At 38.2% G+C, this 17,725-nt stretch overlaps 2 protein-coding genes and 1 pseudogene across 2 annotated transcripts; all 3 read left to right on the top strand.

Annotated features, from left to right (window-relative positions):
• Positions 1–207: 207 nt before the first annotated feature.
• Positions 208–732, top strand: LOC118042627 (wall-associated receptor kinase-like 8). The gene has a single exon (XM_035050327.2). It carries the CDS (start codon positions 208–210, stop codon positions 730–732), a length of 525 nt encoding a protein of 174 aa, XP_034906218.1.
• On the top strand, positions 717–3,820 carry LOC118042626 (wall-associated receptor kinase-like 9; annotated as a pseudogene).
• A 5,200-nt stretch (positions 3,821–9,020) lies between these two features.
• On the top strand, positions 9,021–14,056 carry LOC118042656 (cell division control protein 48 homolog A). Its single transcript, XM_035050364.1, has 3 exons — positions 9,021–9,176; positions 13,298–13,574; positions 13,638–14,056. Exons 1-3 carry the CDS (start codon positions 9,021–9,023, stop codon positions 14,054–14,056), a joined length of 852 nt encoding a protein of 283 aa, XP_034906255.1.
• The last annotated feature ends 3,669 nt before the right edge of the window (positions 14,057–17,725 follow it).

Genomic DNA, 17,725 nt, shown 5'->3' with positions numbered 1-17,725 from the left:
TAATTCTTTGTGTGGTTCTAAAGACTTTGGTTTTTAACTTTCTACTCATGGAAGGCGAAAGGAAAAGAACAAACAAAGAAAATTAGTAGAAAGAAGAAGAAGATCTTGGATAACTTAACATATGGCTGGGTTACTTGCCAAGTAAGAGCCCGTTTTATAGCTTCTCTCTTCTAAAAAGCTACTGTCTGAAAGAAGAAGAAAAAGAATATGGCAGCTGTTGAGTTAACAGTATTTCAGGTCATCCTGTTGTTCTGGTCATTGCGTACTGCAGTATCACAGGTTGAAATGCGATGTCCATCTTCTTGTGGAAACATTTGTATTCCATATCCCTTTGGAATGGAAGAAGGAAGTTACCTAGACGAAAGGTTCAAAATACTCTGCAACTCCAGTAGTGGAGTTCCTAAACTTACAGTAGACGGCACTAAACTGGAGGTGAGAGACATCTCTGTTCGTCGCAGTACGATTGGGGTCATGTTTCCAGTTGTTTCTGCAAATTGTGGAGGCAAAGATAGAAACACAGTCGTTGACTTGGAAGGAAGCCCTTTTGTTTTCTCCTCCGAGAATTACTTCATTGCAAGGGGTTGTGGCAATCTTGCCTTGATGAACCAAAATCAATCTACTATTGGTGTGTGTGTGTCAATTTGTGACAAAAACCGTGATAGCATGATGGCTAGCTGCAGTGGGACCGACTGTTGCCAGACCACGATTCCTTCATTTCTCAAGGTTTTTTAATGTAACCATGAAGGGGTTAGACGATGGAAAAGGAAGCAGTGGGGAAAAGCAATGCAGATATGCCTATTTAGTTGCCCAAAGTTGGATCAACTACGGGAGCTATTATTCTGACGTCGGAGGGGACTCTGACCCTTATGACATGAGACATAGGGACTCTGTTCCCGTAGTGCTGGATTGGGGGATAGACGAAAGGGTATTTGAATCACTTGTCAAGAATGGATCATTCCATAATTCAAGTTATTCTTCTACGTGTCAGTTTCTGAATCCTTCCATTAATTCAACCAACCAGAGCTCCACCGTTCAATGCTCTTGCAGACCAGGCTTCGAAGGAAATCCTTATCGTTATGGTATTTGTGAAGGTAAACTCCTGGTTACAATTCCTACTCTATAGATTCTTCTGGCATGGTTTACCATTGTATGGTTCCCTGATCCATCAACTCTGTGGTTTCTTCATGTGTTGCAGCGGGTAGAGCATACGACAATTACCGGCGTAAAATCAAAGCTAAAATGGCAGGCATAGGTATGTTGCATTTTCACTCTACATCATCATGATAGAAATGACTATAGATTATGTCACACTTTAAATGGGTCAAGAAAACAATTGACTGGCATTGTAATGTTTGCTTAGAGGAAAACTGTGTTGTTGACTTGTCTCATGATAGTGCTACAAATGTCATAATTGACGATTTTATAAGCTCGAAGAAAAATCAGATTCAATGGTTGATCCTCTAAGAGAGATCAGAGAAGACAGCAGCCTCCCTTACGATTTTTTTTTTTTTTTTCAAGTAGTATATACGTTTATGCTCCTATAACTAGTAATAATTAATTAATTAATTATCGTGTGACACATGTGTATATATGCGACAAATTTTATAATACAAAAAAATAATTACTTATAATATTCTATTAATTATTTTTTAATATTCACTTTGAAAAAAAAAAACAGATATAAGAAGAAAAATAAAAACAAAATCCATGAACCATTAAAATACTAAAAATATTTTCACTTATGATTTTTTGAACCAATGACATGAAATTTTTTTTGTTGATGCCATAACCAATTACTCAGGGAGATTGATCGTACAATTTAGCCTTCTAAAGTATTCAATTTTGTGCCCTTCTTTTCAATCAAATTTTATTTGTAATTAGATCTTTGTTTCACAATTTTCTTCTTTCCCAAGTATGAATAATGCTTTCTTGAAAAAATGTATGAATAATTAGTTTCAAGTAAAAAAGTACACTCTCTTGAAATATGCTTGTAATAATTTTTTTCTTCACATAAGATTAAAAATAAGATTTTACACTTAGTAAACCAGACAATCAAAATTATAAAAAGAAATTAAAATTTAACTTACTGTTTTTTAAGAATTAAATTCTCCTTTCAAAACTGACATGAATAAAGTAGAATATGGAGACAAACTACAACACTGCGCTTAACAATGTAGAATTGATGGAAATTTTATGCAAGATCCTCCACTGATCAAAGCGGTACAGGAAAAACAATGAGCTAGAGGAAGCAAGAAGGAAATTCAATTGATGTTCTCTGTTGCCTGGATAAGTAGTAAAGACAATCTGCAAAATGGAAGTTAGGGATAAAATCTAGACCCTTGCTGCAGCTGTACAGCCCCAAAATCACCAATCCTATCCCAGCAGCATCAAATAATTGCGGATACTGCACCATTACTCAAGCAAACATACAGAATTTGTTTTTCTGAGTTCAGCTCTAAAAAAAGAATTGAATGCAATTGGTTGACTTGTGCAGGTGTTGGAGTGGGATTTGGAGCACTTTTTCTACTCATTGGTTTATGGTGGTTGTACAAAGTATTCAAGAGAAAGAGGAGTGAAAAACTAAAGAAAAAGTACTTTAAGAGGAATGGTGGTCTTTTACTGCAAGAACAACTATCTTCAGGTGAAGTCAGTGTTGAGAAAATCAAAATGTTTCCTTCGAAAGAATTAGACAAGGCCACTGATCATTACAATGTGAATAGAACGCTGGGCCAGGGAGGCCAAGGAACAGTTTACAAAGGGATGTTGGCGGATGGAAAAATCGTTGCAGTCAAGAAATCCAAAGTAATTGATGAAGGGAATCTCAGACAATTTATCAACGAGGTCGTCCTTCTATCCCAAATTAACCATAGAAATGTGGTTAAGCTTTTGGGTTGTTGTTTAGAGACTGAACTTCCATTGTTAGTCTACGAATTCATTCCCAATGGGACCCTTTACCAGTTTCTCCATGACCCTAATGAGGAATTCCCTTTAACTTGGGAAATGCGCTTAAGGATTGCAGCAGAGGTAGCAGGGGCACTTTTCTATCTACATTCAGCAGCCTCCCTCCCCATTTTTCATAGAGACATCAAGTCTACAAACATCCTGCTTGATGAGAAGTATAGAGCCAAAGTTGCAGATTTTGGGACTTCAAGGTCCGTAAGCATCGACCAGACTCATGTCACTACTCAAGTACAAGGCACCTTTGGGTACTTGGATCCAGAGTACTTCCAATCAAGCCAATTCACAGACAAGAGTGATGTCTATAGCTTTGGTGTGGTTCTTGTTGAGCTACTTACTGGGCAGAAGGCAATCTCGTTCAAAAAGATCAGAAGAACAAGGCAGAAGTTTAGCCACATATTTCATAATGGCCATGGAGAGCAACTGCCTGTTTGATATTCTTGATCCTCAGGTTGTGAAGCAAGGGGAAAGAGAGGATGTGTTGATGGTTGCTAGCTTGGCTAGGAGCTGCTTGAGGTTAAATGGGAAAGAAAGGCCTACGATGAAAGAAGTCACGATGGTGTTGGAGAGGATTAAAAAATCCGAAAACTTGACCGTCCAACAAGAGAGTGAATATGACAGAAAAGAAGTGATGGGAGCACCTTGGGATGTTACTTCTGCCTCAACAATTTCCAGCTTCGATATTGGTGCTCCTTCATCACTAGATGAAAAACCACTCCTACATACATATTGAAAGTATGTCAAACTTAAATATGCTTGTGGTATTGGTTTTAGACTTGTAGCACTTTCCTCCTTTTTTTTTGTAATTGTGTGTTCTAGTTGCCCGTAATTAGAAACAGCTGTTGAAGTCGTTACGTATTAACAGAGAGTCATCATCCCGTGTCCCAAAAGCATAATGCTCTTGAGCACTTGAAAACAAGAGCGCCATTAAAGCCCATCTGTGCACGCTAACATCCTTGTATTTCTTTTATGGAAAGAGATTGGGTATGGCCCGCGCAATGAACACAAAGGACAGAGCATCCCATGAGGCCATGATCTAACTCTACCATCTCCCTTGCTGTCATTTTCCAAATGCCATATCCTAAGCTCGAGCAATGGCAATTCTTTAATGAAGTGGACAAAAATATCGGGTCCCGAAGAGTGAAGATAATAGAAAAGCCATGATCATATTAAACTTTTTTTAATTGTAATAAACTGGTGTGCGAGGTATGTCTTTTAATTTTTTAAAATAGAAGTGGTAAATCTAGATTTAATGGGTCTAAAAACACCCTCAAAAAAACATTTTTTATGGGTTTAATTAAAGGAATGATCTAATTCCGTGGACACAACTACATTTTAGTTTATATTCTTTTTACACCCTTAGTTATATAAAATTATTCTGGAGTCCACTATATTTTCATTTATATTATTATTGAGTAAAGGATACTATGTAAAAGTTCTCTTAGTGTCCGCTATAATTCCATCAATATTAATACATATATCAGAAATATTTTTTCTCATTAATACTTATATTAGAGATATTTTCTATCAATATTAATATATATGTAAATGATATTTTTTTTCCTTAAAATCATTAGGGTAATATTATATTTTAGCCTCTCTTTTTCATAAAAAAGACTTATATGCTATAAATAGACCATGAATCTTTTAACAAAAAAAGATTTGAAATTTTTATTCTCTACTGCATAATTATTTTCAGAGCGTTTTCTTGTAATATTATTGTATTTTCTCTCAAAAACTCACTGACTTAATTATTAGAGAGTTCTTAAATTAACCAAACAAATTTTTTGCAGGTATTCAACATCCTTCTCTAATCACCTTAATTAAAATAAATAAATTAGATTATTAATATCAAAAGATTAACGAATTATCCAAAATATATATAAAACTTCATCCCAAATTACTTGAATTTTTTTTATCATCGGAAAGATTTAATTTTAAGTGATGTGAAAGTTATTTAGAAGATATCTCATATATTCAAATTAACAAAAAAAAAATGCACAGTTTTTTTTTATAATAATAAATGTTGTCCTCGGCCCATATTCCATCAATTCCTCCTTTTTGGAGGGATAAAAATCATATAATTTATGGTTTTTATCTCCGTCCTTGCTATAAAGTATATTCTTATCCCATTTGTATTTATCTTTTCTATTTCATAACATAAATTAAATGCTACAACATGATATATTTCTTTTTTTTCTTAATATGATTTTTGGTTTTTTAACATATTTTTTTTTCATAATTTAGATCTTCTATATTTATTAATATTTTGATAGAGTCTTTTTCATCATTTTATTTTAAAATAAAAATCATTTCAAAGTTTCAATCAATTACAAAATAACATTAAATGTATAAAATATCAAATTCATATTCAATGTCAAAAAGAAAAATAAAAAAGGAAAAAAAAATAAAACAAATATTGAACCAAAATCTTTACATGGAAATGGACTTTTCTTTATTAATAAGTTTTGAGTCCGTGTTGTGTTGATTCTGTAAAATAAATCTTTCATTGAGAGATATTTTTATATTTAATTAGTTTTTGAAGTCTTTCCAATGACAAGTAAATAAAATAATTCAAGAAGATAAAAATAATAATTTTTTTTTTTTGCAAAAAGATCGGTGTGTTTTCTTTCCTTAAGTGAGTTCTATGTTTAGTGGAGAGTGAGCTGACTAACAATCATTAAAGAGTATTTATAAGTGTAATAACAATTATTTTTTAAAATATGTTTTATTTAAAAATATATTGAAATAATATTTTTTTATTTATTTAAAAAATTACTTTTAACTATAGCCATAAAAAACATAAAAGTTATTAATTTTGAACAACTTTTTTTTTTAATTTAGAGAAACATAAGGCAGTTCCAAACAACCCTAAAATCCCCCTTACCTTGATGGGATTTCAAGTTCTTTCTAAGAAAATGGACCGTGAATAACACACGGTGAATGGTGTAGTTTACTATGTAGAGTGATGCTTTATCAGGTTAATAATAAAGGGAGAGATATTATTATTGTAGTGCGTAAGCGGTAGAAAAAAGTACTGGTGAATGGTTTATATAATTTTATAAAATAAATGTGTAAAAAAATAGGAAGAAAGAATATACACAGGGCAGGCCGGGGCGAGTCTCGCTCATGCATGGGGAGTTTCACCTCGCCTGGGCCTGGATCAGGAAAGGTGATCGTAGCCCAGACCAGCCCAGCCCAAGGTGAGATGGGCTTGACAGATTTGTTTTACACTCAACATCAACAATGTTTATGATTCATTTTCTTTATTATCTTTGAAGTGTTTCGAATTCTGATAATGAATTAGGTGGCTTTGATCACTACTCACAGACTTTGATCAGCTACCATCAAAATGATTAAAAATCATGCTAAGCATAATTAAGAAAATCCTATACCCCCACAAAATTTCTGATTGCTTGATATCTGAATATATCCATATATATAGACAAAGAAACAGATATTAGCTCCAAGTAATCCAGTAATAATTTGTTTTCAGTAAGAAGAAAATGGAACAAAAATGGAAGCCCCTGAATTCTATTTACAAGGCTTCCATTTTCGTGACAGAGAGAAAGTTTACCTGGACAAGCAGCAGGAAGATAAGGATTTCTGTTTGCTTTAAATGTTATCGTAATTGTTAACATGACAATGATATGTTTTATTATCTGCTAATGATCCATTCCTTTCTACAGATTCAAATATCCAATAAATCTATCATCCAGTCCAGCACCACAGACACAGAGTCCATATCTGTCACCGAGTAAGGGGTCTCAAGACTACTATTGAGCCTATCATGGAACCATCTTTGCTCTAGCTACTAAATAGGCATGCTTGCATTGATCCCTGCCTCTACCTTGACCACCGTCAAGATCCTTGAATACTGCATTGAAAGACATTAGATGCGACGGGATTCTCATCTGGCAGCAGTTGATGCCATTGCAACTCGCATGATTTCTAGCAGAGTTGCTGCTCTCATCGCAAATAGACATGCACCCACCATAGATTGAGTCATTTTGGGTCATCAAGACAATGTTGTTAACTGTTCCATTTTTCTGAGTAGACAAAAGGGCTTCCTTCCAAATTCACAATAACTGGATTGCTTTCTTTGCCTCGACAATTACTTGAATAGAAAATCGGAAATTTGACGTGAATTGTGCCTTCATCAACAGAGATGTTCAACTCCTCTAGATTGATTCCATTTATAGAAAGCCTCGGAGTCATGTTCGAGTTGCAATGTATTCTGAACCTCTTATCCAGGTAGCAGCCTGCTTCCATACGGAATCTTATTTTTAAAAATATAGAATTTCAACTCCGTAAGATGACAATTGCTCATTGATGATAGCACACCCTAATAGTTTTTTTTGTTTTGTTTTCGTCATGCCTTGTTATCAAAATATAATGGACTGCCATATATATGTAATGGCAGGACTTTCTAATTCCACATAATTGGAGTCTGCTATCGAGCTATAGCTATTAGTATTTAGGGGTTGAGTTTCTATTATATATATATATATATTATGTTTATTATTTATCAAATAAAAAACTTATATATTTATATTTTATTTATAGTATTTTAAATATTTATTATTCAATATAAAATAAAAGATTTGTATATATTTGAGGTATATTTATATATTAAATGAAAAAATTATATATACATGTATATATTTTACTAATTCTAGGATGTGCGCACGTGCATGTATCCCTCTATTTTGCTTGATTTTTTTTTTTTTTGTTATGCTTGAAATGCTATGCTATTTCAAAACTTGACAATATAAAAGATGAATTCAGACTCTAGTTAGGTGATGTGAATCTGGGCTTCCATCTCTTGCTTTTATTTTCTTCTTTTATTTTCATTATCTTTCTCCTTTTTTTTTTTCTTTTTAATCTTTTTTTTTTCGTTTGTTTTCCTTCTCTTTGTTATCTTTCTTTTCTTTCTTTTTTTTCTACTAATTAAATTAAAATATAAAATAAAATAAGAAGTAAAATATGTGACCAGAAAAGTTGGAAAAATTCAAGAAAACTTGTTTTGTAGTTTTTTTATTTAAAAAATTTAATGACGAAATTGATTATGGTTTCAGCTTCAAATGTTCTTTTTTTTATATATATATAAAAAAAGAAAATATATTTCCTACGCTGACTTTCGTTTCCTCAAATTAAATTCTGTAACCTTTTATATTGTCAAGTTTTGAAATATAAAAGTATTTTGAATGCTTAAACACCTGTCATTGATATGATTTCTTTCAAAATCAAATTACTGGCAAGTTCAGTACTTGAGTAAAAAAAGAATAAAAATATTTATTATTTTAAAATAGATATTGGATTAAGAAATTATTTTGATGAGGTACGAACCTGTACACTATGTAAAATATACGAGGTCCTCGACCTCATAAATCCATGTAAAAAATATGAATATATTTCCCTCCTTGTCAATTTCCCAACTATTAATTGAGTATTACGTTTCTATTTTTTCCTTTCAATGGTGAAATTATGGAACTGTTAATGTCCTACAGCCCCATGGATTATATTAATTGAGGATAGCCGACTCTAACTATGAACGGAGAAAAACTCCTCAGACAATAACTATATTATGGCCTACTTATTTTTTCTTTAAAAAAAAAGTCTTAATAAGCAAAAGAAAAAAAAAGGATAATTGTTTTAAAATCTAGATTGGCATGATAGATCGACCGGGATATAACTGGCTGAAAACTTGACCCAGGGCAGGTTATAAAAAAATAGGAAAAAAAAATCGGCTAAGCCCTGAAAATATCTATATGTTAGCCCAAGTCAGGTTTTAAAATTTTGTTTGAAATCCTAATTCTAACAAGAAACATATAGGGCTTGAAACCGAATAGAAGCGGAAACCTAAATCAGATATAATTTCTATAAAATCCGAGCACTTGTCTGATTCCATAAACAACGCGTACGTAAAAGGGACTAGAGACTTGTTTATAAACACAGTGGTATCGACATTATTGTTCATTCAAAAAGATTTGCTCGCTCTTTGGGTTACGAGAGATCAGGCGGGCACAAACAAAAGAAAGAGAGGTTTTAGTTCTGCAATCATGGATCGCAAGAAGGCACCCAGCAGGCTTCTTGTTGATGAAGCCATTAACGATGACAACTCTGTCATCACACTCAATCCAGCTACATTAATGGAGCAACTTGATATTTTCCGCAGAGATAACTTGTTGATCAAGGGAAAGACGAGGAGTGGTACAGTTTGTACTGCCCTAGCTGATGATAGCTGCGATTGTTGAATCTAAACTCAATCTAGAAGGTCAAGGAAGGCAACCACCGCCCAGCCAGCCACCAGCTGCCACCAACCGACCAGCCACCAGCCGCAGCCGCCAGCCACCAGCTGCCACAGCCGCCAGCCGCCTTCACACTTGAAGGTTGAATTTTCGTATTCTGATTTTGTGTATAAATAGAATGCCCAGCTTGTGTTTATTTGAGTGGAGAGAATTGAGAGGAACACTAGAAAGAGAATAGAGAGAGAGAGGGCGTGTAATTGTTAAGCTTTTGTGTAATAATTGTAAGCTTCGGTTTTGTGTAATAAAACAGTGTGTTTTATCCCCTCTGAGTGTTTCAAAGCCACCACCAGTGGCTCCTCCCACCAACAATTGGTATCAGAGCCCCGTTCGTCGGAAAACAGAAGTGTTTTGGGGTATATCCGAATTTTCAAAATTGTCAAAAACAAGTTTTGATCATTCCAAAGTGTAGAGCTCATCAATACGAACTCACTGCCGCAAAAATCAGCCAAATCTGAGTTCAGGGTAGCCCACACGCGCCGCCTGAATATTCAGCCAGTTAGCCCACGCGCATCCCACGCGCCCCGAGGTTGAAGATGACTGAGCCACACGCGCGCCATATTTGAGTCGCGCCGAGCCGTATACGCCGAGTCCTAGCCGAGCCATAAGCCGAGTCCAGCCGAGCCACAAGCCGAGCCGTATCTCGCGCCGAGCCGAGCCGCGTTCCAGCCTCAGCCGAGCCGAAGGAATATTCCCCGAATATTCCACAGAATATTCCCGGTTCAACCCAGCGAACCGCCCGCCATACAGAAGTGATTTTTTGACCGGTTCACCCATTTTCGGACCCGATTTCAACAAAGTCAGACCGGTTCCCTACTATTTGGACCATTCCGGATCGATCTACAGTATCCGTTTGGCCAAATTCGGCTCCCAGAAGGCGATATAGTCATTAAAAGAGGAAAATGACTACAGAAGGTACACATACACTCATTCCAAAGCTGACCAAAGACAACTATGATAGTTGGTGCATCAGATTGAAGGCATTTCTTGGGTCACAAGAGTGTTTTGATATTGTACAAACTGGTTATGATGAACCAGAGTCCAAAGAAAGAGAAGATACTTTACAAGAGGCACAGAAGCAAGCCTTGAAAGTCAACAGAAAGAAGGACAACAAAGCCAAGACCATCATCTACCAAGGTCTTGATGAAGATACATTCGAGATCATAGCTTCCGCTGAAACATCACATGATATATGGGAGGCTCTCCAACAGAAATACAAAGGTGCTGACAGAATCAAGAAGATTCGTCTTCAATCTTTGCGAGGAGAATTTGAGTTATTGCAAATGAAGTCCTCGGAGTCTATTTCTGATTATCACACAAGGATTATGGTGATAGTCAACCAGATGAGGAGAAATGGAGAAGCCATCATCGATGCTCGAATTACTGAAAAAATTTTGAGATCCCTAGATCCAAAATTCGATTTTGTTGTTGTCGCAATTGAAGAGTCCAAAGATGTGGACAAGTTGATGGTTGATGAGCTTATGAGTTCTTTGCAAGCTCATGAGCAGAAGATTGTAAAGCGAAACGGAGATAAGGCAATTGAGCATGCCTTACAAGCAAAGCTGTCTCTCAAGGACAGATATGAGCAAGGGGAGACTTCATCAAGTGGCTACACCACTCAAGGAGGAAGTCAACAATCCAGAGGAGGATTCCAGAGATTCCAAGGAAGAGGTTCTTGGAATACAAGCTTCAGAGGAAGAGGTGGTAGAAGCACCACCAGAGGAGGCCGAGGACAACAAACATTCACTCCCAGAGGAAGAGGAGGCGGTTACAATAACCGTGACAAGAGGAATATCAAATGTTATAGTTGCAATCAATTTGGGCACTATAGCACTGAATGCAGAAGAAAAGCTCCGTTGGAGATACGTGAGCAAGCCAACTATGTAGAGAAGGATGACAGAGAAGAAACTGCATTTCTTGTCCAACAAGGACTTGATAAGAAAAAGGAGGACATATGGTATCTAGATACTGGAGCCAGCAATCACATGTGCGGCTACCGAGAGTTATTTAGTAATCTAGATGAGACCAAGCAAGGTCTAGTTACTTTTGGAGATACCACAAAGGTTCCATTCAAAGGTAAAGGCAACATCCCAGTCAAGATGAAGAATGGCGATTCCAGCTACATCGCCGATGTCTATTATGTCCCAGCCATAAAACAGAACCTACTCAGTTTAGGTCAACTTTTGGAGAGAGGCTATACTTTTTACTCGGAGAATTGTCATCTGGCAATTAGAGACAACAATTGGAGATTAATGGCCTATGTGAAAATGTCCAAGAATAGGATGTTTCCTTTGAACATCCAGTATGATGCAGCAAGGTGTTTGAGCGCCATCACCAACAGTGAAGAATGGCTTTGGCACCTGAGGCTTGGACATCTGAATTTCACGAGTTTGAAGATGCTAGCAAGCAAGAAGATGGTCAAAGGTTTGCCTCACATTGATCATCCAGATGAAGTCTGTGAGAGTTGTGTCCTCAGCAAACATCACAGATCCAGTTTTGCCAAAGAAGTCAACTGGAGAGCAAAAAGGCCACTGGAGTTAGTACACACAGATGTGTGTGGCCCAATAACGCCTATGTCGACTGGACAAAATAGGTACTTCCTCACTTTTACTGATGATTTTAGTAGAAAGACATGGATATACTTTCTGAAGAGGAAGTCAGAAGTATTCAATTGTTTTAAAGATTTTAAAGCAATTGTGGAGAAGCAAACTGGTTATACGATCAGAACAGTAAGATCTGATCAAGGAGGAGAATATACAGTCAATGACTTTGAAGCCTATTGTACACAACAAGGCATCAGACATCAAACAACGCCAGCTTATACACCACAGCTGAATGGTGTAGCAGAAAGGAAGAATCGCACGATTCTTGACATGGCTAGAAGTCTGCTCAAAGCAAAGAAGTTGCCCAAGCAATACTGGGCTGAAGCTGTATCATGTGCAGTGTATCTGTTGAATCGCTGCCCGACCAGAAGTTTGCAAGGAGTTACTCCAGAAGAAGCATGGAGTGGTCACAAACCAAGTGTTACTCATCTACGAGTCTTTGGTTGTGTGGCATATGCAAAGATCCCAGATGCAAGAAGGAGAAAGCTCGATGATAAGAGCGAGAAATGCATCTTTGTGGGATATGGTGAAAGAAGGATGGGATACAGGCTGTATAATCCCATCACGAAGAAGGTGATTACGAGTAGAGATGTTATCTTTGAAGAAGATAAATCTTGGGCATGGAATGGTGATCAAGAAGCAATCAAATGGATCAATCTTGATTTGATCCTTGAAGGAGAAGAAGTACCAACAGTATTTGTCGAAGAACCGATTGTACCTGTAGAAGAACCGATTGTGCCAGCAGCTGAACCACAAAGTCCAGTGTTTATACCAGCAGCTGAACCACAAAGTCCGGTACACAGATTCCCTGTATTCAACAGGAGGAACACACCAGGAGCATCATCATCAACACCACCATCAGCATCCTCGTCAGAAGGACCAAGAAAGATGCGGAATCTTGAAGAGTTGTACGATACCACTCAGGTTATGGAAGATACAACTCTATTTTGTTTCCATGCAGATAAGGACCCACCAGAAAAGACGAAAGCCAAATTAGTGAATAAACGCTACAAGCAGAGAGAAGGCATTGAAGGGAGAAGTATTCATGCTTGGCATGATATCCCTCGATTGAGTTTAAAGGGGAGATTTGTTGAATCTAAACTCAATCTAGAAGGTCAAGGAAGGCAACCACCGCCCAGCCAGCCACTAGCTGCCACTAACCGACCAGCCACCAGCCGCAGCCGCCAGCCACCAGCTGCCACAGCCGCCAGCCGCCTTCACACTTGAAGGTTGAATTTTCGTATTCTGATTTTGTGTATAAATAGAATGCCCAGCTTGTGTTTATTTGAGTGGAGAGAATTGAGAGGAACACTAGAAAGAGAATAGAGAGAGAGAGGGCGTGTAATTGTTAAGCTTTTGTGTAATAATTGTAAGCTTCGGTTTTGTGTAATAAAACAGTGTGTTTTATCCCCTCTGAGTGTTTCAAAGCCACCACCAGTGGCTCCTCCCACCAACAGCGATCAGTCCAAGATTTTGATGAATAAGATTGCGAGGTCAAACTTAAGGGTCAGGCTTGGTGATATGGTTTCGGTGCAGGTATGTCCGAATTTGCGGTATGGCGAGAGGGTTCATATTCTGCCTTTGGATGACACAGTTGAAGGCCTTAATGGTAGTCTGTTTGATGCCTACCTGAAGCCTTACTTTAAGGATTCTTCTCGTCCAGTCAGGAAAGGAGATCATTACCTCATCAGAGCAGGAATGAAGAGTGTGGAGTTTAAGGTCACTGAGACGGATCCTGCTTAGTACTGTGTGGTTGCGCCTGATACAGAGATCTTCCGTGAAGGGGAAGCTGTAAAGAGGGAAGATGAGGAAAGTCTTGATCGATTTCGCTACGATGATAATGGTGGTGCTAGGAAACAATTGGCACTGATCAGGGAAATGGTTGAACTGCCATTAAGGTTTCCTCAACTTTTCAAGACCATTGGTGTGAAGCCACCGAAAGGAATTCTGGTTTATGGTCCTCCTGGAACTGGTAAAACAATATTGATAGCGAGGGCTATTGCTAATGAAACTGGGGCTTTCTTCTTTTGTATCAACGGACCAGAAATCATGTCCAGGATGGCAGGAGAGAGTGAGCAAAATCTCAGAAAAGCTTTTGAAGAAGCTGAAAAGAATGCCCCGGCAATTATATTTATTGCTGAGATTGATTCAATTGCTCCCAAACGTGAGAAAACTGGTGGCAAATAGAAAGAAGAATCGTTTCACAACTACTGACTCTCATGGATGGGCTGAAGGCCCGTGCCCATGTTATTATAAGGAAATCAACATAACTTCAGTTTATCAGTGATCTATTTCCATGTATAGAATATCTGATTTTATTACGTTTCCTTATAGTTGCAGCTGTGTTTATGATTGTATATTCTGTCATTAACTTTCCTTACGCATACACAGGTTTTGTATAATATATAGACACTATTGTAATACAATGAATTATCAATTCAGTAAAACTATTTTGTGTGCAATCCTTTTATGGTATCAGAGCCTCCTTCTCTCACGAGGTTAGAAATATTATTTAGCTCCATGGAAACCAGTGGCAATCCCCCTTCTCTTTCAGAGTCTGTTGGCTCTAACTCTACATCTTCACTCCCCCTTATCACTATCAACACCTCAAGCCAATTGCCCTACAAACTCACATCCTCAAATTATCCTTCCTGGCGTGCAACTTTTCTCACAATTCTCATTGGATATGATCTGATGAAATACTTGGATGGCACTCTTCAATGCCCTCCCACACCGAATGCAACCTCTTCTACCTCTGCTGTGGCACTTCATGCGCACTGGAACAGACAAGACCAGTTGCTGCTGAATGTTATTTTTGCTTCTGTTTCTGAAGCAGTCATGTCCCTTATTGCCATGACAACCACAAGCCGTGATGCTTGGCAACATCTCGCTCGCTTGTTTGCTAGCAAATCTCGGGCTAGAATTATGCAGTTGAAAGAAGATCTTACACTTTCAAAGGGGCTCACGCACGGTGTCTGAGTTTCTTCATGCAGTCAAGGTAATTGCAGACGAACTCTCTTTGATTGATGCACCCGTTTCAGATGATGATTTGACATTATATGTGCTTAATGGACTTGGCTCTGAGTTTAGAGATATGGTGGCACCCATACGTACGCGAGAAACTACTTTGTCATTTGCAGAATTACATGATCTGTTAATTGATCATGAACAATATCTCAAACGCATGGATGGCCACTCTTCTTCAACACTGGTGGTCACTGCCAATACCTCTCAACGGAAGCCATCTAATCCCCGTTTCAGAAACAACAAAATCGTTTTAGATAGAACTTCTCCAACGCAGCTCTTTCCAGAAGACCCTCTATTGTATGCCAAATATGTGATCATCCTGGTCACACTGCCAAGAATTGTATCAAACTGCAGTCTTCCCCCACTGCCAATTATACTTCCTCTTCGGCTCCACCGAAAGCCAAATGGCTTCTTGACTCTGCTGCCTCGCACAATATCACGTCTGACTTGGCTAATCTCTCCATTCACTCTGAGTATGATGGCCAGGATGAGGTGGTTCTCGGTGATGGTACAGGTTTGCATGTTGCTCATATTGGTTCCACTACTGTCTCCTCTCCTTCCCGCTCCCTTAGTTTAAAAGAAACCCTGCATGTGCCCCTCATTCATAAAAACTTAATTTTTGTTCATAAGTTTACTCTTGACAATAATGTTGTTATTGAATTTCACCCCTTCTTTTACCTTGTGAAGGATCCGACAACGGGGGAAGTGCTCATGCGCGGTAGGTGTGAAGATGGCGTTTATCATGTGGACCCATGTACTCCCTCATCGCAAGCTCATACCATCACCTTGGTTGGCACTCATGCCTCTCTTGATTGCTGGCATCACAGGCTGGGACACCCTAGTTCCAAAATTTTATCCTCTCTTATTAGTAGTTATAACTTACCTTTGTCTTCCTCTCAACCTTCTTTTTCGTGTGTTTCGTGTCAGTGCAATAAGTCACATAAATTACCCTTTAGTGTCACTTCTCTTGTTAGTCATGATCCTTTTGAGTATTTGTATGCTGATGTTTGGGAACCATCACCGGTTCCCTCTGTTGATGGCTACCGATATTATGTACTTTTTGTCGATCATTTTACCAAGTATTGCTGGTTTTATCCTATGCATAATAAGTCGGATGTGTCTTCCATATTTATCCCATTTACCACTTTGGTTGAAAATCAATTTTCTCAAAAAATTAAAAAATTTTATTCTGACAACGGTGGTGAATTTATCAAACTTAGACCTATCCTTACTGTTCGTGGTATTAGTCATTTTACCACAGCACCACATACTCCCCAGCAAAATGGCACTGTTGAACGCCGTCATCGACATATTGTCGACACTGGTATGGCCCTTCTACATCATGCTTCGGCTCCTTCCACTTATTGGACCTATGCCTTGGCCACGACAGTTTATCTTATTAATCGTCATCCCACAATCTTACACTCACGTCAAAGTCCCTTTGAAGTGTTATTTGGTCGGGTTCCTGACTATAACAAATTGCGTACTTTTGGTTGTCAATGCTATCCATGGCTTGTTCCATATCGCGAAAATAAATTTCAGCCCAAATCCCGACCTTGTGTATTTCTTGGATACTCCCTAACTCAACATGCATTTCAATGTCTGAATCTTCACACCGGTAAGATTTATCTATCCCGTCATATCACTTTTGATGAAAATATTTTTCCTTTCAAAATGACACCACCTTCTATCAATCCATCTCCTGTCCCACGGTGTCCAGAACCATCTCCTCCATCTCATGTTCCTCCAGTCTGCATGGCTCCACTGGATAATTCCATTATCACACCTCTCATGCCTGATGCTTCAGCAACCGTGACTCCTTCTCCAGGTATAACTTCCACCTCTCTTCTTACTCATTCATTCTCCTCTGTATCTTCTCTCCCTGTTGCCCCTGCATTGCCCAACCGCACTCATCCCATGGTCACACGGGCTTAATATAACATATTTTGTCCTAAACAACTCTCAGTCACTACCAAACATCCTCTTGATCCACCACTAGAACCCATACGTGTCTCACAGGCTCTCAAGGATCCCAGGTGGCACAAAGCTATGGCAGACGAATTCACTGCCTTAGTCTCCCATGGCACTTGGTGTTTGGTCCCTCGCCCTTCTGCCACCAATTTAATTGGCTGTAAATGGGTGTTTAGGATCAAACGTAATCCAAATGGAATAATTGATCGGTGTAAGGCACGTCTTGTAGCTAAGGGATTTAACCAACGGTCGGGTGTCGATTATACTGAGACCTTCAGCCCTGTCATTAAATCGACCATTATTCATCTCATCCTCTCCATTGCTCTGTCACATAACTGGCCTCTCAAGCAGCTGGATGTTAATAACGCGTTTCTTCATGGTCAGTTAACTGAGCAGGTGTTCATGCATCAACCTGCCAGCTTTGTTGATCAGTCCCTTCCTCATCATGTTTGCTCTCTTCAGAAGTCCATCTATGGCCTCAAGCAGGCGCCTAGAGCCTGGTATACTGCATTACGTTCCAGTCTCTTTGCATTGGGGTTCTTTAATTCCCAGTTAGACAGCTCCTTGTTCATCTTTGCTCGTGATGGCATTCTACTCTATGTGATGGTCTACGTTGATGACTTGATTCTCACGGGCAATAACACTTCATTTCTGCAGCATGTTGTCACCTCTTTAGGTGAAACCTTTTCTCTGAAAGAGCTCAGTGACCTGCATTATTTTCTTGGGGTGGAGGTTATTCTAGTTCAGCAAGGTTTATTCCTCTCGCAGAACCGTTATATTCATGATCTTCTTTCACAGCTAAATATGACTGGTGCTAAGACAGTTCATACTCCTATGTTAGTTTTTGCTAAACTTCTG

The sequence above is a fragment of the Populus alba genome, chromosome 18 (genome assembly GCF_005239225.2).
Source record: "Populus alba chromosome 18, ASM523922v2, whole genome shotgun sequence".
NCBI lineage: Eukaryota > Viridiplantae > Streptophyta > Magnoliopsida > Malpighiales > Salicaceae > Populus > Populus alba.
The sequence above is the reverse complement of the archived record's forward strand: the minus strand, read 5'-3'. Positions and strand labels throughout refer to the sequence as shown.